This window comes from Lutra lutra, chromosome 3 (assembly GCF_902655055.1).
Source record: "Lutra lutra chromosome 3, mLutLut1.2, whole genome shotgun sequence".
Taxonomy (NCBI): Eukaryota; Metazoa; Chordata; class Mammalia; order Carnivora; family Mustelidae; genus Lutra; species Lutra lutra.
The window spans coordinates 118286800-118311235 of NC_062280.1; the positions used below are offsets into that span (position 1 = coordinate 118286800).

The following is a 24436-nucleotide window of genomic DNA, read 5'->3' on the forward strand; positions in this document are numbered from 1 at the left end:
GGCAGAGAGGCAGGCAGAGACAGAGAGAGGGGGAAGCAGGCTCCCTGCTGAACAGAGAGCCCGATGCAGAACTCGATTCCGGGACCCTGGGATCATGACCTGAGCTGAAGGCAGAGGCTTTAACCCACTGAGCCACCCAGGAGCCCCATGTAGTGTTAGCTCTTTAGGGATGGAGCAAGGATATAGTGATCCACAGTTGTGCCCGAGGCTATGGGAAGACTTTTTTCCCCTAGATTTAAAAAGGCTTTAAGAGTTAGTCTTTATTACTTCATTTCTAAGTAATAAAAAAGTCTCAGATTTACTTGTAACTTTATAGAAGACTGAATATTTTTGTCATTTAATTTTCCTTTATAATTTTATCCTGACAAAGGTTGACATTGTTGCTGAGAAAGTAAACTCAATTCTTGACAAGAATTAAAGCTATTTTCTAGTGATCTGTTTTTTTCTGCTATTTGCAACTTAAAGCAGGATCAAAAGAAAAAGTATGACTTTCACAAATTTCCCCACAAAGAAAGAAAAAACTGAAAAAGAAGTGAGTACTTGCAGTAGGATGAAGTTGGTTTCCTGTTTGACACCATACAAAAATTAACTCAAAATGGGTAATAGACCTAAATGTAAGAACTAAAATTACAAAACTCTTAAAACATACGCCCAAATCATTTTACCTTGGGTTAGGCATAGTACTTCGATATGACACCAAAAGTACAAGAAGTAGCAGGAAAAAAATAGGTGAATTAGGTGTAATACATCAAAATTTAAAACTTTTATGCAGTAAATAATGCCATCACGACAGCATAAGGAGCTTGAGTGGTCATTCTCCATATGTTGGAATTACTGGAAAGTTCAATTTCTCCTTACATTAATATTTAGAATCCTTTTCAGATTATTTACTAATTGTGTCTTATATTTAATTATTTCCTTATCAGTGACTCTCACAGCAGAAGTTAAAATGGTTTTGTTATACACGATGGTTTATGTAGAAATATGACATTCCTGGAGGTATATTTCAAGTAACTATTCTCAGATTGGGAATACCAATCAATTCTAAGCATATAAATATATTTCTCTTGATGTGCATTTGTTGAGAAATGGCCTACATAAAGTCATGAAATAATAACAGGTTTTTTTACAAAAAGATTTTACAGTGGTGTTTTACTAATAGGGAGCCAAAAGAAAAGCTGTATCAGGATACCAGTCTCATGATGATAGTTCTGACAATTCAGAATGCACCTTCCCTTTCAAATATACATATGGTGTAAATGCATGGAAACACTGGGTCAAAACTAGGCAACTTGATGAAGATCTTCTGGTACTAGATGAGCTAAAATCTGGTAAGTGTTCTGATTTTGTTTCTTTTACATTGTATTTCAAATCAAGGTTTTTGTTATTAACTACCTTTACTTAGAAAAAATGAATGAAGCTTACAATATTTTAAGTACATTTAAGTAGCTTTCATTTTACTTTAAAGTATTTATATAGTATATAGTTTTTATATAGTATAAATTCTTATATTCTTATGTAGTTCTTATATAGTATAAATTAATTTCAGAAAGTTTCTTAATCTTAAGAGTAAATAATAATTACTAAGTTTTTCCTCTCTTTTTAGCTAAATCAGTAAAGTTAAAAGAGGATCTGCTCTCTCACACCACAGCTGAGCTTAACTATGGGTTAGCCCATTTTGTCAATGAGATCCGACGGCCAAATGGAGAGAGTTATGCACCTGACAGCATCTATTATCTTTGCCTTGGAATACAGGAGGTTTGTAATTTGATGGCTAAGTTTGACTATAATTGGTTGTTGTGGTAGTTTTGGAAAAGAAAAATGTTAATGTTTCAAGAATATTAAGGGCAGCTTTATGGAACATAATGATATCTTGACTTGCTAAGGCATGAAAGAATTTACTGTATTTGCACATACTAGGGTATTATAAAGGATTTTCTTAGCTACTTTGTATATAGGTCTGTTATAATGATGTATGTTCCTAAAAATCCTCCAGTTCTCCAAAACTATTGTACCATAACCAAAAAGAATTTATGTGAACAATGGAGTTATGGTCAGATGACTTGAAACTCCTGCATCTTTTGTAATGGATCTAATGAAGCTGTATATTTGTTACCATATATAATAATTAGGATGGCTTCATTTCCTTCTTAAAATTGCAAATAAATGAATTAACATCTTGGGGCATGACCATATATGTATATATTGATCCATGCTGATATATGTGTAAACAGAAAACTGGGTTCCTTTGCAAATGGGTTCCTGTTTGAATTTCATACTTCTTATGTTTTTAAATTGTTAAATAGGGTATTTACTCATTAATTCTTCTGAATCATCTTATAAAAGGAGATCATTCTTTGGGTTTTTAGATAAATGTAAACCACATGTCTGTGAATCATGAGTGAGCCTATTTTCCATAATAAACATAAAGATCAACTTGTAATTTTGAACAAATTGTTTGGGTTTGAGCCCAGGATCTTGCTTGACATCCTGTGTATTTTTTGCTGTGGTAGATGATAGAAGGTAGAGGGTTTTTTTGGTGTGGTGGTTTTTTTTTTTCTCCTTTTAATGTAGAGTTTTGTTTATAGGCCCAGATTTAATGTTGTACTGCTAACAGTTGGTAGAAAATGAAATAGATTACTCAGAAAATTAGAATTGTCTTAATTGTATTTTACTTAAGTTTTCTTTAGGATAGAAATTTGCCCAAGATTATATAAGTGGTAGTGGGGAATTAACACATGGCTATAAATTACTATCTGTTCAAAGGCCATCACATATTTTACAGTAACAACCTAAATATATAGTAGATTTTACTTTTTTTTATTCTTTGTATATTTATATGTACCTTGAGCCTCATGTTTAGGTGGCGATAATAGGTCTACCATTCCAAATCCCCAAATGCCTGAAAACTAAAGATTTTACCCTTTAGCTTTTCACAAAAACTAATTTGACAGTAAAACATAACTTGAAGAGTTGTGAAGTTACTTTTTATTACACTTTGTTTGATTATCCATAGAATATTAACTGTCTGGTTCACTAAAGGATTGCTAATGTTTCTAAACAAATACAGTGTACTTCCTTAGAATACTCTAGGATTATAATGTAAGTATATACATGCCCTGTATTTCCTCTGTAAAATTAAAAAAATTAAGAATTCTAAAACATTTGGACTCCATGGTTCTAACTCAGCGTTTGTAGACCTATATATGTTTCCCCCTTTTTTATTAAACCTCATAGTAAAAAAGAATAAAAATAGCAGGTGCTAGGTGTAGGTGAAAACATCTCAGTATGCATCAGAATAAGTTATTTATTACATATAAATCCTTTTCAGAGAAATAGGATCTGGGTCTTACTCTTAGTGTCTTGTACCATGCTATCCATATGGTAGGCACTCATTGACCTGTATAATTGTCAATGACTAGTACACAGTAGACTTATCTATCTAGTTTTCCATTGCTTTTTACTGTGTGTACTTATTTAAGATGGTGGAACAACCTTCTTTTAAAATAAATGTTTATATCATCATCTTAGAAATGTTCTGTTGTTTAGATCAATCATTTATAAAAATGTTGAAGAGCACACTAGGGTTCTGCCAGATTAACTGAGCAGGAAGGAAAGAGGTTGAGTTCTAGGCTCTTATTAGTGTTTTTTTTTTCTTAAAACTTTTTAAAAATTCAAATTAGTTCACATATAATGTATTATTAGGTTCAGGGATAGAATTTAGTGATTCATTAGTTGTATATAACATCCACTGCTCATTGCATCAAAAAAGACAATCTCCTCCTTAATGCCTATCACCCAGTTACCCCATAACCCCATGTACCTCCCCTCCAGCAACTCTTTTTGTTGCCTATATTTGAGTCCCTTATGGTTTGCTTCCCTCTCTTTTGATCTTACTTTATTTTTCCTTCCCATCCTCTGTGTTCATCTGTTTTGTTTCTTAAATTCCACATATGAGTGAAATCATAACAGTATTTGTCTTTCTCTGACTGACTTATTTCACTTAGCATAATATACTCTAGGTCCTACCACATTGTTGGAAATGACAAGATTTCATTCTTTTTTAATTTTTTATTTCTTTAAGATTTTATTTATCTATTTGACAGAGATCACAAGTGGGCAGAGAGGCAGGCAGAGGGAGAGGGAGAAGCAGGCTCCCCGCCGAGCAGGGAGAGCCTGATGCGGGGCTCGATCCCAGGACCCCAGGACCCCGGGATCACGACCTGAGCCGAAGGCTCACCCACTGAGCCACCCAGGCGCCCCTCATTCTTTTTGATGACCGAGTAATATTCCATTGTGTGTGTGTGTGTGTGTGTGTGTGTGTGTGTGTGTACACCACGTCTTCTTTATCCATACTTTGACTATTGTAGATAGTGCTGCTATATGTAATTGGAGTGCATGTGCCCCTTCAAATCACTATTTTTATATCCTTTGGAAAAATACCTAGTAGAGCAATTGCTAAGTTTTAGGTAGTTCTATTTTTAACTTTTTGAGGATCCTCCATTACTGTTTTCCAGAGTGTCTGCACCAGTTTGTTTTTCCAAACTAAGAGGGTTCCCCTTTCTTTACATCCTTGTCAACATATGTTGTTTTCTGAGTTGTTCATTTTAGCCATTCTGACAGGTGTGAGGTGGTATCTCATTGTGGTTTTGATTTGTGTTTCCCTGATGATGAACGATGTGAATTTTTTCGTGTGTCTGTCAGCCATTTGTGTGTCTTTTTTGGAGAAAAGTCTTTCTTGGCTGGATTAATTGTTCTTTGGTTGTTGAGTTTGACAACTTCTTTATAGATTTTGGATACTACCCTTAATCTGATACGTCATTTGCAAATACCTTCTCCCATTCTGTGGGTTCCCTTTTAGTTTTGTTGATTGTTTCTTTTTCTGTGCAGAACGTTTTATCTTGATGAAGTCCCAGTAGTTCATTTTTGCTTTTGTTTCCCTTGCCTCTGAGATGTGTCTAGTAAGAAGTTCCTACAGCTGATGTCAGAGACATTGCTGCCATGCTGTCTTCTAGGATTTTGTTGGATTCCTGTCTCACATTTAGCTTTCTTCATCCATTTTGAATTTATTTATTTATTTATTTATTTTAAAGATTTTATTTATTTATTTGTCAGAGAGAGAGAGGGAGAGAGAGCGAGCACAGGCAGACAGAATGGCAGGCAGAGGCAGAGGGAGAAGCAGGCTCCCTGACGAGCAAGGAGCCCGATGTGGGACTCGATCCCAGGACGCTGGGATCATGATCTGAGCCGAAGGCAGCTGCTTAACCAACTGAGCCACCCAGGTGTCCCTTGAATTTATTTTTTGTGTGGTGTAAGAAAGTTGTCCAGTTTCATTCTTCTACATGTGGGTGTCCAGTTTTCCCAATTACCATTTGTTGAAGAGATTGTCTTTTACAGTTGAGTGTATGTTTCTGGGTTCTCTATTTTGTTCCACTGATCTGTAAGTCAGTTTTTGTGCCAGTCCCATACTGTCTTGATGACAGCTTTATTTTTTTAAGATTTTATTTATTTGAGAGAGCGAGTGAGCATGACCAGAGGGGCAGAGGGAGAAGCAGACTCCCCGCTTAGCAGAGAGCCCAATGCAGAACTTGATGCCAGGACTCTGGGATCATGACCTGAGCTGACAGCAGACACTTAACCACCTGAGCCACCCAGGCTCCCCTGATTACAGCTTTAATAGTACAGTTCGAAATCCAGTTGTGATGCCTTTGGTTTTCTTTTTCAACATTACTTTGGCTATTTGGGGTCTTTTCTGGCTCCATAAGTTTTAGAATTGTTTGTTCCAGCTCTGAGAAAAATTCTGGTGTTTGATAGGGGTTGTACTGAATGTGTAGATTGCTTTGGGTAGCATAGACATTTTAATAATACTTGTTCTTCTGATCCACAAGCATGGAATGTTTTTCTATTTCTTTGTGTCTTCCTCAATTTCTTTCATAAGTGTTCTATAGTTTTCAGGGTATAGACCCCTTACCTGTTTGGTTAGGCATATTCCTAGGTATTTCATGTTTTTTTTGTAATGGGGATCAATTCTTTGATTTCTCTTTTTGCTGCTTCATTATTGGTGTATAGAAATCCTACAGATTTCTGTGCATTGATTTTATATCTTGCCACTTTTCTGAATTCCTATATCAATTCTAGCAATTTTTTGGTGGAGTCTTTCAGGTTTTCTGCAGAGTGTCATGTTGTATGTGAAAAGTGAAAGTTTGAGTTCTTCCTTGCTGATTAGGTTGCATTTTATTTCTTTTTCTTGTGTGATTGCTGAGGCTAGAACTTCCAGTATTTTGTTGAACAACAGTACTGAGAGTGGACATCCCTCCTTTTCTTTGATTAACGTGGTATATGATTGATTGATTTGTGGATGTTGAACCAACCTTGTAGCTCATGAATAAATCCCACTTGGTCATGGTGAATAATCCTTTTAATGTACTATTGGATCCTATTAGCTAGTATTTTGGTGAGTATTTTTGCATCCATGTTTATCAGGGATATTGGTCTGTAATTCTCCTTTTTGGTGGGGTTTTGTCTGGTATTGGGATCAAGGCAATGCCAGCCTCATAAAATGAGTTTGGAAGTTTTCCTTCCCTTTCTATTTTTTGGAACAGTTTCAGGAAAATAGGTATTAATTCTTCTTTAAATATTCCCCTGGGAAGCCATCTGGCCCTGTGATGGCTAGTATCCAGAATCTATAAAGAACTTTCCTTGTTGCTTGGGAGATTTTTTGATTACTGATTCCAATTCTTTGCTGGTTATGGTTCTGTTCTGATTTTCTGTTTCTTCCTTTTTCAGTTTTGGTAGTTTATATGTTTCTAGGAATTTATCCATTTCTTCCAGATTACCTAATTTGTTGGTATATAATTGCTCATAATATTCCCTTACATACATTTGTTTGTATTTCTATGGTGTTGGTTGTGAGCTTTTCTCTTTCATTTATGATTTTATTCATTTGAATCCTTTCTTTTTTCTTTTTGATAAGAAAAAACTTATCTTTTTGCTAAGTCTGGCAAAGGATTTATCAGTTTTGTTAATTCTTTAAAAGAACAAGTTCTAGTTTCGTTCATCTGTTTTGTTTTTTTTTTTTTTTAAGATTTAATTTATTTATTTGACAGAGATCACAAGTTGGCAGAGGCAGGCAGAGAGAGATAGAGGGAGGGAGGGAGGCAGGCTCCCTGCTGAACAGAGAGCCCAACGCAGGGCTTGATCCCAGGACTCTGGGATCATGACCCGAGCGGAAGGCAGAGGCTTTAACCCACTGAGCCACCCAGGCGCTCCAGTCGTTCATCTATTCCACTGTTCTTTTGATTACTCTGTCATTTATTTCTGCTCTGATCTCTGTTATTTCCCTTCTGCTGGATTTAGGTTTTATTTGCTGTTCATTTTCTTGCTCCTTTAGGTATAAGGTTAGGAGGTTGTATATTTGAGACTTTTCTTGCTTCTTGAGAAAGGCCTGTATTGCTATATCCTTCCCTCTTAGGACCACCTTTGCTGCATCCCAAAGGTTTTGGACTGTGGTGTTTTCAGTTTCATTTACTTCCATTTTTTTTAATTGTTCTTTAATTTCGTGGTGTACCTATTCATTCTTTAATAGGAAGTTCTTTAATTTCCATGTATTTGTGCTCTTTACAAATATTTTTTTGTAACTGACTTCAAGTTTCATAGCATTGTGGTCTGAAAGTATGCATGGTGTGATCTCTGTCTTTTTATACTTGTTGAGACCTGATATGTGACACCCAGTATGTGATCTCTTCTGGAGAATGTTCCATGTGCACTCAAGAAGAATGTGTATTCTTCGTCTCTAGGATAAAATGTTATGAATATATCTGTAAAGTCCATCTGGTCCATTTAGTCATTTAAAGCCCTTGTTTCCCATTGGTCTGCCTAGGTTATCTGTCCATTGCTGTGAGTGGGGTGTTAAAGTCTCCTACTGTTATTATATTAGTATCGTTGAGTTCTTTATTATTCTTTTTTTTTTTTTTAATTTTATTTATTTATTTGACAGACAGAGATCACAAGTAGGCAGAGGCAGGCAGAGAGAGAGGAGGAAGCAGGCTCCTGGCCAAGCAGAGAGCCCGATGCGGGGCTTGATCCCAGGACCCTGGGATCATGACCTGAGCCAAAGGGAGAGGCTTTAACCCACTGAGCCACCCAGGCGCCCCTCATTGTTTTTTTTTAATAACGTTTTTTAAGATTTTATTTATTTATTTGACAGAGAGTTCATAAGTAGGCAAGAGGCAGACAGAGAATTGGGGAAGCAGGCCCCCTGCTGAGCAGAGAGCCTGATGCGGGGCTCGATCCCAGGACCCTGAGACCATGACCTGAGCTGAAGGTTGAGGTTTAACCCGCTGAGCCACCCAGGTGCCCTGTTATTGTTTCATATATTCAGCTGCTCCCAAGTTGGGGGCATACATATTTGCAGTTGTTAGATCTTCTTGTTGAATGAACCCCTTTATTATGCTATAGTGTCTTTTTTTTTTTTTTTTAAAGATTTTATTTATTTGACAGAGAGAAATCACAAGTAAGCAGAGAGGCAGGCAGAGAGAGAGGAGGAAGCAGGCTCCCCGCTGAGCAGTAAGCCCGATGTGGGGCTCGAACCCAGGACCTGGGATCATGACCTGAGCCGAAGGCAGCGGCTTAACCCACTGAGCCACCCAGGCGCCCCTAGTGTCTTTTTTTTTTTATCTCTTATGGTTTAAAATCTAGTTTGTCTGATATATAGGGATATAGGAATGGCTACTCCAGCTTTTTTTTTTTTTAAGATTTTATTTATTTATTTGACAGACAGAGATCACAAGTAGGCAGAGAGATAGGCAGAGAGAGAGAGAGAAAGAGAGGGAAGCAGGCTCCCTGCCGAGCAGAGAGCCTGATATGGGGCTTGATTCCAGAACTCTGGGATCATGACCTGAGCCGAAGGCAGAGGCTTTAACGCAGTGAGCCACCCAGGTGCCTCATCCAGCTTTTTTTTTATGTCCATTAACATGATAAATGGTTCTCTAGCCCCTCACTTTCAGTCTGTGGGTGTCTTTGGGTCTGAAATGACTGACTCTCTTATAATGCTTACAAGAGATGGGTCTTGTTTTTTAATCTATTCTGATATCCTCTGTCTTTATTGGAGCATTTATTTCATTTACATTTAGAATAATTATCAAAAGATATGAATGTAGTGCCATTGTATTATGTGTAAAGTCCTTGTTCCTGTAGATTGACTCTGTTCCTTTCTAGTCTTTGTTACTTTTGGTCTCTCTTTCCCACTCAAAAGGTCCCCTTTAATATTTCTTGTAGAGCTGGTTTAGTGGCCACAAACTCCTTTAGTTTTTGTTTGTCTTGGAAACACTTTCTCCTCCTATTCTGAATGTCAGCCTTGCTAGATAAAGTATTCTTGGCTGCATGTTTTCCTCATTTAACAGGTTGACTATGTCTTGCCACTGCTTTCTGGTGTGCTAGGTCTCTGTTGACAGGCATGCTTTAGCCTTATGTGTCTACCTTTATAGGTTAAGGATCTTTTTTTCCCTAGCTGCTTTCAGACTTCTATCTTTATCTTTATATTTTCCAAGTTTCACAATGATATGTCGTGATGTTGATTTTGTTTTTGTTGATTTTGAGGGGAATTTGCTGTGCCTCTTGGACTTGAATGCCTGTTTCCATATCCAAATTCGGGAAGTTCTCAGGTTTAATTTGTTCAAATAAACCTTCTACCCCCTTTCCTTGCTCTTCTCTGGGAGTTATGATGTTGCTTATTGGAGTCCCCAGGTCTGCCTTCATGATCTAATAGTTTTCTTTCCTTCTTCTTTTCAGGTTTATTGTTTTCCATAATTTTATCTTCTGTATCACCTCTTCTGACCTATTCTCTTCTTTGCTCCTTGTGATTATGTCCAGTCTGTTTGTGTCTTAGTTAAAGCATCCATGCATACACACACATTTATTTATTTCTTTGTTTGTTTAGGTCTGACTAATTTTTAGGTCCTTTATCTCTGGAGCAATGGTTTCTCTGGTGTCTTCTGTGCTTTTTTTCAAGTCTAGCTAGTAGTCTTATGACTATAGATCTAAATTCTTGTTTAGATACATTACTTGTATCTGTTTTTTTTTTTTTAAAGATTTTATTTATTTATTTGACAGACAGAGATTACAAGCAGGCAGAGAGACAGTCAGAGAGAGGAGGAAGCAGGCTCCCTGCTGAGCAGAGAGCCCGATGTGGGACTCGATCCCAGGAACCTGAGATCACGACCTGAGCTGAAGGCAGCGGCTTAACCCACTGAGCCACCCAGGCGCCCACTTGTATCTGTTTTGAAGTCCCTGGCTGTGACATCTTACTGATCTTCCTTTTGTGGAGAATTCCTTCATCTTATTTTGGCTAAGTTTCTATCTTTTGTGTGTTATGAAAGCTTGTTATATCTCTCTCCTGCACCTGAGAATAATGCTGTATTAAAAAAAAGAGGTAATATACTGTCTAGGGCCTGATACTTTAGGAAGTGTTTCTGGTGTATGGTGCGTGCACTCTGCTGTTGGATTTTGGCTGCTCTTTTGCACTGGTCATTCCTCTGCAGAGTTTCTCCTTTCTTGCAGTGGGGAGTATTTGGACCTTTATCTAGATGTGCTTTGATTTCTTTGTTGAAAAAAGCATGGAAAAAAGGAAAGAAAGAGAAAGGAAAATAACAGAAAAGCCTGCTTCACAAAAAAGAGAAAAAGAAAAGGAATAAAAAAACCCAAACAATCAAAAAAATTACTATAAGCCTGATTTCAAAGAAAAAGAACTGGGGAAAAAAAAAAAAAGAATAAGAAAGGAAAAAAAGATGCCTGATCCAAAGAGAGAGAGAGAAGGAAATGAAAAAAAAAAACAGAGTAATAAGCAAAAAAACTATAAGCCTGTTTCTGGTGGCAGAAAAAATACAGCCTGGTCCTATTTCTACCACAGATGAAGGGGATGCTTTGAAGCACTAGACTTGGTGCATATTATATGCTGCCTTTGTTGCTCTTTTGCGGGAGATCCCCCTGTGCTGGCTTGGAGTCTGTCTTGCTCCATTAATAAAAGTGTGTGCCAGGCACATGGGGGCAGGATTGGATGTCATTGGCTCCCACTTCCACTGGGGGCCACTGTGTTGCTCTCTGATGTCTGAACATGTTGGTAGGAAGGCTAAAAATGCCACCCCATTCTCTTGTCCCCAGACAGAGAATTTCATACCCCCTGCTGTTCGGGAAGCCCTCACAGAAAAGTGAGGACCCTCAGTGAATTTGGCGCCCAGCTCTCCTGCTTTTTATCTTTGGTGCAGCTGGGATCCAAAACTCTAAATCTCCTGCATTTTATACTTGGCATGTGGCTGGGGTTCAAAACTCCAATTTTTTTTTTTTTTAAATTAGGATTTTTTATTTATTTGTCAGAGAGAGAGAGAGAAACACACACAGGGGGAGCAGCAGGCAGAGAGAGAAGCAGGCTTCCTGCTGAGCAAGGAGCCCATGCAGTCAGTACTTGATCCCAGGACCCTGGGATCATGACCTGAGCTGAAGGCAGATGCTTAACTCTACATCTTAAAGGAGCTGGTACCACTCAGATCTGCTCCTTCCTCCAGATTAAAGCCTCGCTGTGCTCTGACTAATGCCTTTTGTCCCAGAAAAACAGTCCCCTACCTGCACAGTGTCCGGAATCTGTGGTATGTCACTGTGAAAAGCAGCAACCAGGTTACCCATCCTTTGTGCCCACCCTTGTCCCCTGCCAGTGAAAAGCCGTTGGCTGGTGCCTGCGGGGTCTTCTGTCCTTGGAGAGGCAGTAATTCCTCTTCCAGATATACTCCATGAAGGGGAATGATCTCTCCTAATGCAGCAGGAGATCCCTACACAACTTTCGTGCTCTCCCAAGCCAGAACCTTCCTTTTCTCCAGGAGTGGTGAAACCTCAGAGCTTGAGGTCCATTCACTATTTGCAAAAAACCTGCTTCACTCAGTTTCCCTGGTTCCCCAGTCTATGGTCTGAAAAGTTTTCTTGTGTGAACCTGTGTCACACTCTCTCAACCACTCTCTCCCTCTCTCCCTGAGGAAAGTGTTCCCTTCCCTCCGGGGCGTGGCAGCTTCTCTCTCCCCCAGTTTACTTCCACGTACCTTGCTTGCACTTGTTATGCTATCTCACTCCAACCATGGAGGTCATTCTTCCAATCTTCTGATTGATTTCCTGGATGTTCCAGTGATCTGACCTCAATACAGCTATGTTCGAGGGACAAGGAAAACCTAGGGTCCCCCTGTTTCTCTGCCATCTGAACTCCTTTTTATTTGTGTTTTAATTCAGCTGTACTTTTTGGTGTGTTTTAGGGTTCTCTTTACAGTTTCATTTAAAAATGGTTTCTGCTAGAAATTCAGCTTAAAAGCCAGTATCAGATAATATAACTTTAAATTTCAGTGTAATAAAAGATAACAAAATGGGGGGATCCTCTGTCCTACCTTTCTCTGTTCCACCCTAGTTCACCTTCCTAAAGTCAGATAGTCTTTTCTGTTAGTTGTTTCCTCTGACATAACTTGCATGTAGAAATACAATTGATTTTTGTATATTCATCTAATATTCTGTATATACCAATTCACTATTAGTTCTAGTACGTGCTTTTTTTTTTTTCTTAGAAATTTCTACATATATAATCATGTTGTCTATGAATAGAGACAGTTTTACCTCTTTCTTTCTTATCTCCATGTTTTCTTTTTCTTGTCTTATTACATCGATTAGGGATCTCAGGCCTCCTCCCAACACTTAATGCTAGTGGTGAGAGTAGAAACCTTTACCTTGTTTCTAATTCTTGGGTGAAGGTCCTCCACTATTAAGTACGATGTTGCCTGTCAAGGAAGTTCTCTTCTGTTCCTAGCTGGCTGAAAATTCTTCTTAGGTTTTTATTTTGTTGCTTAGGTTTTTATTTTTTTTTCTTTCGAATTTTTATTTAAGTTCTAGTTAGTTAATATTGCTGAGAGTTTTTATCATAAATTGTTGAATTTTGTCAGCTGCTTTTTCTGCATCTGCTGAGAAAATAATACGGTTTTTCTCCCTTATTCTATTAATGATGGCATATCAGTTAGTTTTCAGATATTAAATCAACCTTGAATTTCTGAGAGAGCTTCCATTTGATAATGATATATCATCTTTTTTATGTATGGCTGATTAGACTTGCTTTTTATTGTTTAATGACATTGCAGAAGTTCATGGAGGGTACTAGTCCATGTTTTCCCTGGCTTTGGTATTGGGATGATACCATTGGCCTCATTAAATGAATGGGGAAGTGTTCCTTCCTCCTATTTTCAGAAAGAATTTGTGGTAATTGGTATTATTCCTTCCTTAAAGTAAAGAGAATTGGCTGGCTTCCTTATAACCCTATACAGGAAGTTGAATCTCTGGATTGCTTCTTATTGACTGGATTATGTAAATATTAGAACTCCAATTACTGTTAGAGGTTTTAGAGCTAAATGGATTATTAATGAATGATTATAAATTAGTTGTTTTTTTTTTCCAAAATTTTTTTATTGTGGTAAAAAAATGTAGCATAAAACTTAACTGTCTTGTTTCTAAGTGTACAAGTCAGTGGTATTGAGTGCATTTGTAATTCTGTGTGAACATTACCACCATTCATCCTGATAACTCTTCATCTTGAAAAACTGAAACTTTTTACCCATTAGACAATAACTCCTCATTTCTCCTCTCTCTCAGCCCTTGGCAATCACCATTCCATTTTCTGTCTCTGTAACATTGAGTACTCTAGGTATCTTGTATAAGTGACATCATACAGTATTACTCTTTTTGTGACTGGTTTATTGCACATAGCATAATACCCTCAAAGTTTATCCATTTTGTAGCGTATTTCAGAATTCCCTCCTTTTTTAAAACAGGTTCTGTGTATGAACTAAAAATGTTAACTCAAAAAATTTTTTAACTGCTGAACTCACTTTAAAAATGGTTAATGATAGATTTTTTTTGTGTGTGTGTTTTTAGTATAATTGAAAAAAAATTTTTTTTACTATTCTCATCATTAGACATTTTTACAGACTTGGTTTAATTTTATGAAAGACTACATGGTATTTATAAGCAGCTTTAAAAATAATCCTAAAACTCAGTGTAAAGGTAAAATATACTTTCTGGAAATCATTGCTGTTTAATGTTACTTCAAGGATATGTACAGAAATAGAAGCTATTTTTGGAAGGTTTTGCATATTTAACTGTTGCATTTATTAATTTTGTTCACATCTGACAAAAAATAATGTTGAAGATGTATGATTTTTTTTAGATTATGTTTATAGAAGGAATAGCATCTTCATTTGTGAGGACTAAGGCTTATGAATATACATAGGTAAATGTGTAGCCACTTTTGCATTGTATACTGAGGAGTTAAATGTAATTACAGATGTTTAACTGGGTACTGTATAAAAGGGGAGCATAGCATTTTTTTTCCCCTCCCTTACAAAGTAGCTGATTTTCCCATAGACTGTCTAAGAAATAATGATTATTTTTAAAAACAAAAAGTATATGAAATCCCACAATCATGATTATTCTTTTATCCACTACCTTACACAAGTAAACTCATGCCCCTCACTCCAAATGTATTGTCAGTGGAATTGTTAAATACCCTTTTCCTGAATCCTCCTCACCTCATCACAGTTAGCTAGATGTGTATGCTTCTTTGTGTGTTTTTTTTTTTAATGAACATTGCAAAAGATATACTAGTTTGGCAACTAAGAACATGGAACCATATTAATCACTTTGTACTGTAGTTTCCTAGTATATTGTAGCAGTCCCTCTAAGACAGCTGAACAGGCTTAACTGTATTACATTTCATGCCTCATTTAATTTAAACATTTCAACAATGACACGTATTCCCTTTGTTTCCTAAAATTTTGCTATTATAAACAATGTATATCTTTCTTCCCCAAAACATAATTATCCTAAAGAACTGGTGCTTATATTTCTATGAGATAAGATTTCTGAAAGGGTATTATTATTGGATCATAAAAGTGTATTTTTTATTTTTAAAAGATATAACCAGATTGCTTTCCAAAAGGATGAGGATCTTTTTTTATTTTGGCCATTTGAATTTGCTTTTATGTGAATTTCCCCTTTATTGTTCGGTTGTTTAACTCCATTTGTGAGAATTCCTTGTTGATTCTAGATATTCTCGTTTTCTAAAAATTTTTCCAAGATTTCTTATTTGGAGGGATTATCATTTTTTTCTTTTTTTTTTTTTTAAGTAACACTGACACAAATATTCTTTTTTTTTATGATTGCTTTTTTTTTTTTTAAGATATTTTTTATTTATTTGACAGAGAGAGAGGTCACAAGTAGTCAGAGAGGCAGGCAGAGAGAGAGGAGGAAGCAGGCTCTCTGCTGAGCAGATCATGACCTGAGCTGAAGGCAGAGGCTTTAACCCACTGAGCCACCCAGGTGCCCCTGATACAAATATTCTTGAAAGGAAGATTTACTTTGATTTATGCAGTAATACTTTTCCAAAATTCATATTTATTTGCTTTTGGTATTTGATGTTCAGTATTTATTTATTTATTTGACAGACAGAGATCACAAGTAGGTAGAGAGGCAGGCAGAGAGAAAGGGGGAGGCAAGCTTCCTGTTGAGCAGAGAGCCTGTGGGGCTCGATTGGAGGACCCTGGGGTCATGACCTGAGCTGAAGGCAAAGGCTTTAACCCACTGAGCCACCCAGTTGCCCCTATTTTTTTCTTTTTAAAACAAGTGTTAGAACTCTATTTACTCAATTTAAAAACAGTAAACTCACTTAGGTCTTGTTAATTTGAGTTCAATATAAATGCTTTTATTGATAGTTAAATTGTATTAAAATACGTACAACATTTTAAAACATATTTAATCTTTCTTTGATTCAGAAGGGCCTTAAGAATTTGCCTTATATTTCATAGCAGTGGTGTAATACATTCAGTTTTGGTAATCCTTATTTCATTGGTTTCTTCCGGGAACTATTAAGTGCTTATTTTATACTGACTTCTGAACATAGGAGTAGATATTTGAGATGACTTCTTTTGACTACTTACTGCTTTCTATGCATAGTGCTAACAGCTTAACATGTCATTTAATCCTCTGCACAACCTTACTATTATTCTTACCGGTTTTTGGTGAATGTAGGGAAGTTAAGTAGCTTACCCAAGGTTATATAGCTTACATGTTTTGAATCTGGTAAGCAGTTTGATTTGAAAGCCATAATATGCTCTGTTCAAGGATTTGAAATACATAAACAAATGGTATTTAAACAGCGTTGTTCTCTTGGTATGGTATGTTGGTGGCACAGAAGTGGGACTAATTGATTCTAAGGATGTAATCTGAGAAAATAGAACAGTGTTGACGACCTTTAAACTGAGCTTTGAAATAGATATAGAAATTATAGGCAGGAAGGATGAAGGAAGAACAATGGCATTCCAAGAAGACAGAAAAATATATACCAGGGTACAGTTTTCCAGGAACTACTTGGCATGCCTAGAATGTAGAATGTGGAGTGTAAAGAGGTTTGGGGCTGGGGTGGAGTATGAAGTAGGTAAGAGTCATATAGCAGAGGGCCCATATTCATTGATAAAAATGTTTAGACTTTGTATTTTATCCAGGGTGTGAAACATGAAAAGATTTTAAGCATTTTTAAAGATTGTACTCAATATTTTTTTCTTGGAAGTATTTTTTCTTGCAGCTGAGGGTTGGAATAATATTGAAACACTAGGGCTGCTGATTTATAGCTAAATTAATTATGGGTTATGTTTACTTTGCTCTTTGCTTGTTTTTTTTTGTTTGTTTGTTTTTAAAGATTTATTTTGGAGTGTGCACGTGTGTGAGTGTAGGGGGAGGGGCAGAGGAGAGGTAGAGAGAATCTCAAGCAGACTTTACACTGAGGGCAGAGCCCAGGGTAGCATTCCGTCTCAGGACCCTGAGATCATGACCTGAACCAAAACCAAGAGTCAGACACTTAATTGACAGCCACCCAGGTGCACCCCCTGTGAGGATAGTTTTTGATTAAGATTGCTACTCTTCAGACAGCCCTGGCCCATCAGGACATTTTCTTTAGGGTTACTTTCTAGAAGGTGCTGCTGTCTTTGATGGCTTCTCCTTCGTTTCTGAAAAGCAGAAGTTATTGGCCTTTGGTGTTGGGGCAGATTAGGTGTTCATAAATTGTGTGAATTAGGTATTTGTAAATTGGGACTGCCTTTAATGGAAAAAACAACCATAATGTAGTTAGTATCCCTTCCCATACTATAGCAGTGACTCATAAAGCTTATTGTCATTCCTTCTGTACCAATAAGAGGACCAAATCTTTTAATTCATCAGGGATTGCCAGAGAAGCCTCTTCAGAAGGACTGAGTGTTGGCACATCATTTAGGAGCTACTTGTAGTAGAGCTGAGCTGAGAGCCTAATTTTTGGCTTGTTATTTTTAAGTTTCTGAATGTACGTAGAAAGTGCTTTCCCCTGTTGCTTGACTTATAGCTGAAAAATATTTCAGGATCACTTCCCTCTTTTTTTTAAATTATGTATGCTGCTTTATGTTAAGAACAAAAGATACAAATTGCTGTTTCAGACATGGGGATTTCATTTTTGTGATTGTTTTATATAATATGTACTAAGTTTACATTTTTTTAAAAAGATTTTATTTATTTATTTGACAGAGAGAGATCACAAGTAGGCAGAGAAGCAGGCAGAGAGAGAGGAGGAAGCAGGCTCCCCGCCGAGCAGAGAGCCCGATGCAGGGCTCGATCCCAGGACCCCAGGATCACGACCTGAGCCAAAGGCAGAGGCTTTAGCCCATTGAGCCACCCAGGTGCCCCCTAAGGTTACATTTTAAAAATGTCTAGGAACCGCACTAAAAAAAAAACTATTTGTAGGTGTGCCTGAGTGGCTCAATTGGTGAGTAAGTGTGCAGAGTTTACAGTAAGTGTAAAACTCTTGATCTCAGCTCAGGTCTCTATCTCAGGCTGGTGAATTCAAGCCACAAATTGAGCTCCCGGCTAGGTTTGGAGTCTACTTAAAAAACAACGGTAAAATTAAACAAACAAAAAACACCCAACAACTATTTATAATCCCATTAAATAGGTTGAATTGTGATATTATATTTGAAATTAATGCTACAATAATAACTGAGAATTTCCAGATTAGGAAATGATAGAAATCCTGTTCTCTGACTAACCCAAAAGCGGGGGAGGGATCTGACATTGTTACTTCATTGATTGTCAGGCGTTTGGTTTGCATCCTAACTGAAAGGCATTAGTTAGGAATTTTTGTTCTGCCATTTTGAAATTATGCTGGTTAATCTTCCTTCTGACTCGGAGGGCTAATGTTAGATCAGTTCAGATGAATGATATGCTAGTCTGATTTTTGATTAGTACCTGGTATGTGTATGTGAGTGTGTGTGTGTATATATATTTTAAGAGACTTCAAAAAAATTTTTATTTTTATTTTTTTTAATTAATTCTTTTATTTTTTAATAAACATATAATGCATTTTTAGCCCCAGGGGTACAGGTCTGTGAATCGCCAGGTTTACACACTTCACAGCATTCACCATAGCACATACCCTCTCCAATGTCCATCCACTACCCTCTTCCGACAGGCCCCCCCCCCCCCCCCCCCCCCCCAGCAACCCTCAGTTTGTTTTGTGAGATTAAGAATTTCTTACAGTTTGGAGCGCCTGGGTGGCTCAGTGGGTTAAGCCGCTGCCTTCGGCTCAGGTCATGATCTCAGGGTCCTGGGATCGAGCCCCGCATCGGGTTCTCTGCTCAGCAGGGAGCCTGCTTCCTCCTCTCTCTCTACCTGCCTCTCTGCCAGCTTGTGATCTCTCTCTGTCAAATAAATAAATAAAATCTTTAAAAAAAAAAAAATTTCTTACAGTTTGTCTCCCTCCCAATCCCATCTCGTTTCATTTATTCTTTTCCTACCCCCCAAACCCCCCACGTTGCATCTCCACTTCCTCATATCAGGGAGATCATATGATAGTTGTCTTTCTCTGATTAACTTACTTCGCTAAGCACAGTACCCTCTAGTTCCATCCACGTCGTCGCAAATGGCAAGATTTGATTTCTTTCGATGGCTGCATAGTATTCCATTTTATATATACACCACATCTTCTTTATCTATTCATCTGTTGATGGACATTTAGGTTCTTTCCATAGTTTGGCTATTGTGGACATTGCTGCTATAAACATTCAGGGGCACATGCCCCTTCGGATCACTGCGTTTGTATCTTTGGGGTAAATACTCAGTAGTGCTATTGCTGGGTCATAGGGTAGCTCTATTTTCAACTTTTTGAGGAACCTCCATGCTGTTTTCCAGAGTGGTTGCATCAGCTTGCATTCCCACCAACAGTGTAGGAGGGTTCACCTTTCTCTGCACCCTCGCCAGCATCTGTCATTTCCTGACTTGTTAATTTTAGCCATTCTGACTGGTGTGAGGTGATATCTCATTGTGGTTTTGATTTGCATTTCCCTGATGCCGGGTGATGTGGAGCATTTTTTCTTGTGTCTGTTGGCCTATTTAAAGATTTTATTTATTGGAAAGAGAAAGCGTAAGTGGGGGGAGGGACAGAGGGAGAGGGAGAAACAGACTCCCCACTGAGCAGGGAGTCCCTACATGGGCCCTGATCCCAGGACCCTGAGATCTTGACCCTAGTTGAAGGCAGATGCTTAACTGACTGAGCCACCCAAGGCCCTAAGTACATTGTATATATTTTTTCATCCTTTTACTTTTCATTTACCCGTGTTTACATATTTAAAGTTGGTGTCTTGGGGCTCCTCACTGGCTTAGTTGGAAGAGTACGCAGCTCTTCATCTTGGGCTTGTGAGTCCAAGTCCCATGTTGGGTGTAGCGATTACTTTAAAAAAAAAAAAATTAAGTAGGTGTCTTGAAGGCAGCGTATTGTTGGGCTTGGCTTTTTTTTTTTTTCCCCCCTTAAATTTTAATCCAGTTGACCAATCTTATCATGGTTTGTTTAGACCAACAAACTTTTTTTTCCTTTTTTTTTTTTTTTAAAGATTGTATTTATTTATTTGATAGAGATCACGAGTAGGCAGAGAGGCAGGCAGAGAGACAGAGGAGGAAGCAGGCTCCCCACTGAGCAGAGCCCGACGGCGGGACTCCATCCCAGGACCCTGAGATCAAGACCCGAGCTGAAGGCAGAGGCCTAACCCACTGAGCCACCCAGATGCCCTTTTTTTCCTTTTAATAAAAGACAGTAAATGTTTTATTTTGTCTTTGTGGGCCACACTGATCTGTGTCATACACCCATTCAACTCTGCCACTATAGTATGAAAGTAGAGCGGGGCAGTATGCAAACATCAGTTTTGTCCATGTTTCAAGAAAACTCTATTGACAAAAATAGGCAGTCAACCAGTTTGGCTCAAAGACTCTAGTTTGCCACCTGGTTTAGACCTTTTATACTCATTGTAGTCACAGCTAACATTGGATGCAAATCCGTCCCCCTGGTTGTTTTATATTTGTTATAGCTGTTCTTTGTGGGGTTTTTGTTTTGTTTCCTTTTTCTTTCTCTGCTTTTTTTTTTTAATTATTTTTCTGATTCTGTTTTATTTCCACTATTGGTTTATTTATGCCTTTTAAGTTTTTTGTAGTGGTTGCCCTAGGATTTATAATATGCATTTCAGTTCATTATATACCTCAAAAATGATTGCACCTCTTTATGTATAATGTATGAGCCTTACAATAGTGTAAGTTTCCCAACTCCTGCCTCCCATTCTTTGTGCTAGTATTGTCATACATTTTACTTTTGCCTTTTTAAAGATTATATTGTAGATGGACTTCGCAAACTTTAGTGTTTAAATCATTCTTTAATAACCCTCACTGGTAAGATTTATCATAGTAACTTAACAGCCATAAATTTGTCTGGCTCACAAGAGTTAAAGAGAGGCAATAAGTAAACAAGTATTCGCTTACCAAAGAGTGCTAGAAGAGATCCTCAGGCAGCTACAGAATATTTCATCCCATCTGTACCATTCAGAATTTTTCTTTAATCAATAATTAAATTACTCTTACTGGAAAGTCTAATTTTGTTTTCTCCATGTGCTGTATAATAAAAATTGGAGCCAGATGCTCTGTTTTTATCTGACATACTGATGATTTCTCCCAGTTCTTATGTTCTGGATTCTTTGGTGTGTATTTCGTCTTTGGGTTTTTTAGGCAACAGAGTAATTGGTAATTTTGATTGCTTATGATTTCTAGATATATAGATAAAGCCAGTAATCACCCTTGTTGTGTTAGTATGTCTGTTTTATTTATCCTAAACATAAGATTTCTTTCTTAAGACATACAGAATATAAGTAATATATTCACTATTTATAATTAGCTGGTTTTCCTTCAAGAAAATTTTTTTTTTATTGTAGTACTTGTGTGGTAGTAATCGAAAAGACAACATATTTATTGATCCAGGATACCAAACATTTGAGCAAGAATTGAATAAAATACTCCGAAGTTGGCAACCCAGCATACTTCCAGATGGTAATGCTCTTTTTTTTATTTTATTTTTTAAGAAGATTTATTAATTTATTTTAGAGAGAGTGCGTGTGCATGCGTGCATGTGAGCAGGGGCTGGGCGAGGGGAAGAAGGGTAGAGAGAGAGGGAAAGAGAATATCAAGCAGACTATCCACTAAGTGTGGAGCCAGATGCAGGGCTCCCATCTCATGAACTCTCATGCGATCATGACCTAAGCTGAAATCAAGAGTTGGATGCTTAACCAACTGAGCCACTCAGGTACCCGGCTAATGCCTTGTAAATAAAAGTGTTGCCTTGCTACTGGTATTTTTATTTTTACAGATAGTATATTAAAAATAATTAAATAATTTAAATTAGATAGCATATTTTTCAGTGTACTTATTCATGAATTCATCTGTTCATCTTTTGTTGAATTAGAAATGAATGTAGTTGATAACTACTGCTTATGAAGAAATTTGTAATGAATACGACCAACTTTCTCTGGAGTAAGACACTGGATGTTTATTTCTTAAGCCTTCCAGGGGATATTGTGATACAAATTTCTCTAAGAAATCTGTTTTAGATGTGTGGAGAAAATGTGTTTGTGAATAGAAATCACCTATTTTTTTCAGGAATTCTGCAGATTTAAATTCCTTTCTGACCATTGTGTGCTTGTCCTACAGAAGAACAGAAGCAAACATCTAGTCCCTTACTCCAGAGATGCTAGTTCCATAGTCTGGTTTGTTCCCTAGCCTCTTTTGTTAAAGAGTTGCATAGGTAATTCTGAAATTCATTCCAGTTTTAACCTGGTGTGAATAGAGGATTGAAATAGGTTTGTTCTTGAATTAACTTTATTTTTTCTAGATGGTTAAGTGAAAATTGTTTTATTTATTGTAATTCTTTAAAAATACTTCTATTTAAGGGTCAATATTTTCTCGAGTTGAAGAAGATTATCTCTGGAGGATAAAACAACTAGGATCACACTCTCCAGTAGCTCTTCTGAATACCCTGTTCTACTTTAATACTAAGTATTTTGGCCTGAAAACAGTGGAACAACACTTAAGACTTTCCTTTGGCACTGTATTTAGGCACTGGAAAAAAAATCCTCTAACAATGGAAAACAAAGCATGTCTTCGATACCAAGTGTCTTCCTTATGTGGAACAGATAATGAAGGTAGTGTGACATTTTTATTTTTGGATTGTCTGTGGGAAGGATAGCCTAACTTTGCCTTAATAAAGACTGTATTAGGTCACTTGTTAAGAATCTAAGGACTGCCATTTTCATAAAGTAAGACAACTTATATATTCTTAAAATGTCTTAGTTCATTTTGTTTGAAAAATGGTGAATTACTGGAAGCCACATATTTGGTACAATAGATACTAGGAATGAATAGTACTATCTTTCTTCAAGATTGGTTTTAAGAAATTTATATAACTTTTATTTTTTTAGATAAAATTACTACTGGAAAAAGAAAACATGAAGATGATGAGCCAGTATTTGAACAAATTGAAAATACAGCCAATCCTTCTAGATGTCCTGTGAAAATGTTTGAATGCTATTTGTCTAAAAGGTAAGTGTTAATGATTTTTAATTTTTTAAATGGTAGTATAGGTTAGTTGCCTTGAATTTAACTTACCAAGAGGTGACTATTTTTCACTGATCTTTTTTAGATTTTTCTCTCTTCTCACAGCTAATGTTTGTAGTCTCATTATTATAAAATACCCAGCTTATACTTCATACTTTAGGATTCAAGCATATGTTAAGAAATTGTTATCTACTAATGAAATTACTACTATTATTGTCATCTTTAAATCAGCAATCCCAGTGATTATATAAAGCATACATAGAGCACAAACTTTTTTTGTAAAAGATCAGATGGTAAATATTTTAGGCTTTTTTGGGCTATAGAGCATCTTCTGCAGCTACTCCATTCTGCCGTTATAGCCAGAAAGCAGCCATATACTATATATAAATAAATGGTTACATAGTATTATTTATTTATAGTATATAGTTTAGTGGTATAAAACTTGACACAAACAAGTGACAAGCTATAACTTGACCACAACCCTGGTAAAAGGTATATTGAAAGGTAGAATGGATAGGTGGAGATGAAAATGGAATACTTAACATTTAAGCAAAAATGTTCCTTTAAGAAGGTCTAAAAGATACAGTGTTCTAAAAGTACATTACTTTTCAGCAGTACTACTACTTTTTCCTGTTAGCCTAAAACCAAAGACATTTTAGAAAATTTTAAACCAGTGACATGTTTAGAGATAATAAATTTTAAGCTTGTCTGTTGCTTTATATATGAACCCTTTAATTTTCAGAGGGTTGGTATGAACCAACTGTATTGTCTTAGGTAAAGTTTTATAAATTATAATTAGGCCCCCCGGTTAGTTCTTAAGAACTCACGAAAGCAGTGGTGTTATTTATAGATAATAGTAACGATTCTGACAGTAGTTTGGCGTGGCCCTGTTTGGCAGCAACAGTGTCCTATCTTCCAGTGGTAGTTGGAAATCCGTATCTTACAGTTAGTTGTAAGTTATTATTATTATTTGGAAATTAGTTGGCATCCCTATCTTACATTAGTTGTTTTATTAGTTAGAAATTATTTATTATTATTAGTTGGAAATCCCTATCTTACAATAATCTTGTTGATATTTTAAAAATTAAAATTCCTATTGTATAGTGATGTTAGGTAATTTTATAAGCTACCATATTTCATTGATTTTTTTAAGACATTTTTCAGATTTTACTATCTCTGAAGCTGGGATGCATGTTAATGATTAATCGTCTTAGAATTATAACTGCAGTGCAGCATTTTACTTATTTAATGGCAGTATTAAAATAATGATTAAAAATATTGTTTCTGTTAATGGTGTTTTGAATTCACTTTAAATTATGGTGGGAAGATAATCTTTCATCACAGAAATTAACTTTCAAAATATCTTAATGATAGAATATTTAATGTAAGTAATGAGCTGTGGTTGGACCATATAATATTGTTA

The 24436-nt window shown here is 36.7% G+C and overlaps 1 protein-coding gene across 2 annotated transcripts in view; it reads left to right on the plus strand.

Moving 5' to 3' along the window:
- The window catches only part of ZMYM2 (zinc finger MYM-type containing 2), a 119455-nt gene that overhangs the window by 88186 nt on the left and 6833 nt on the right, over window positions 1–24436 (plus strand). For both annotated transcript variants that reach the window (XM_047722853.1, XM_047722854.1), the window contains 5 exons: window positions 1163–1331; window positions 1607–1758; window positions 21339–21453; window positions 22350–22601; window positions 22878–22998. In XM_047722853.1, coding sequence (XP_047578809.1) covers window positions 1163–1331; window positions 1607–1758; window positions 21339–21453; window positions 22350–22601; window positions 22878–22998 — 809 coding nt within the window. The remainder of the gene's footprint in view (window positions 1–1162; window positions 1332–1606; window positions 1759–21338; window positions 21454–22349; window positions 22602–22877; window positions 22999–24436) is intronic.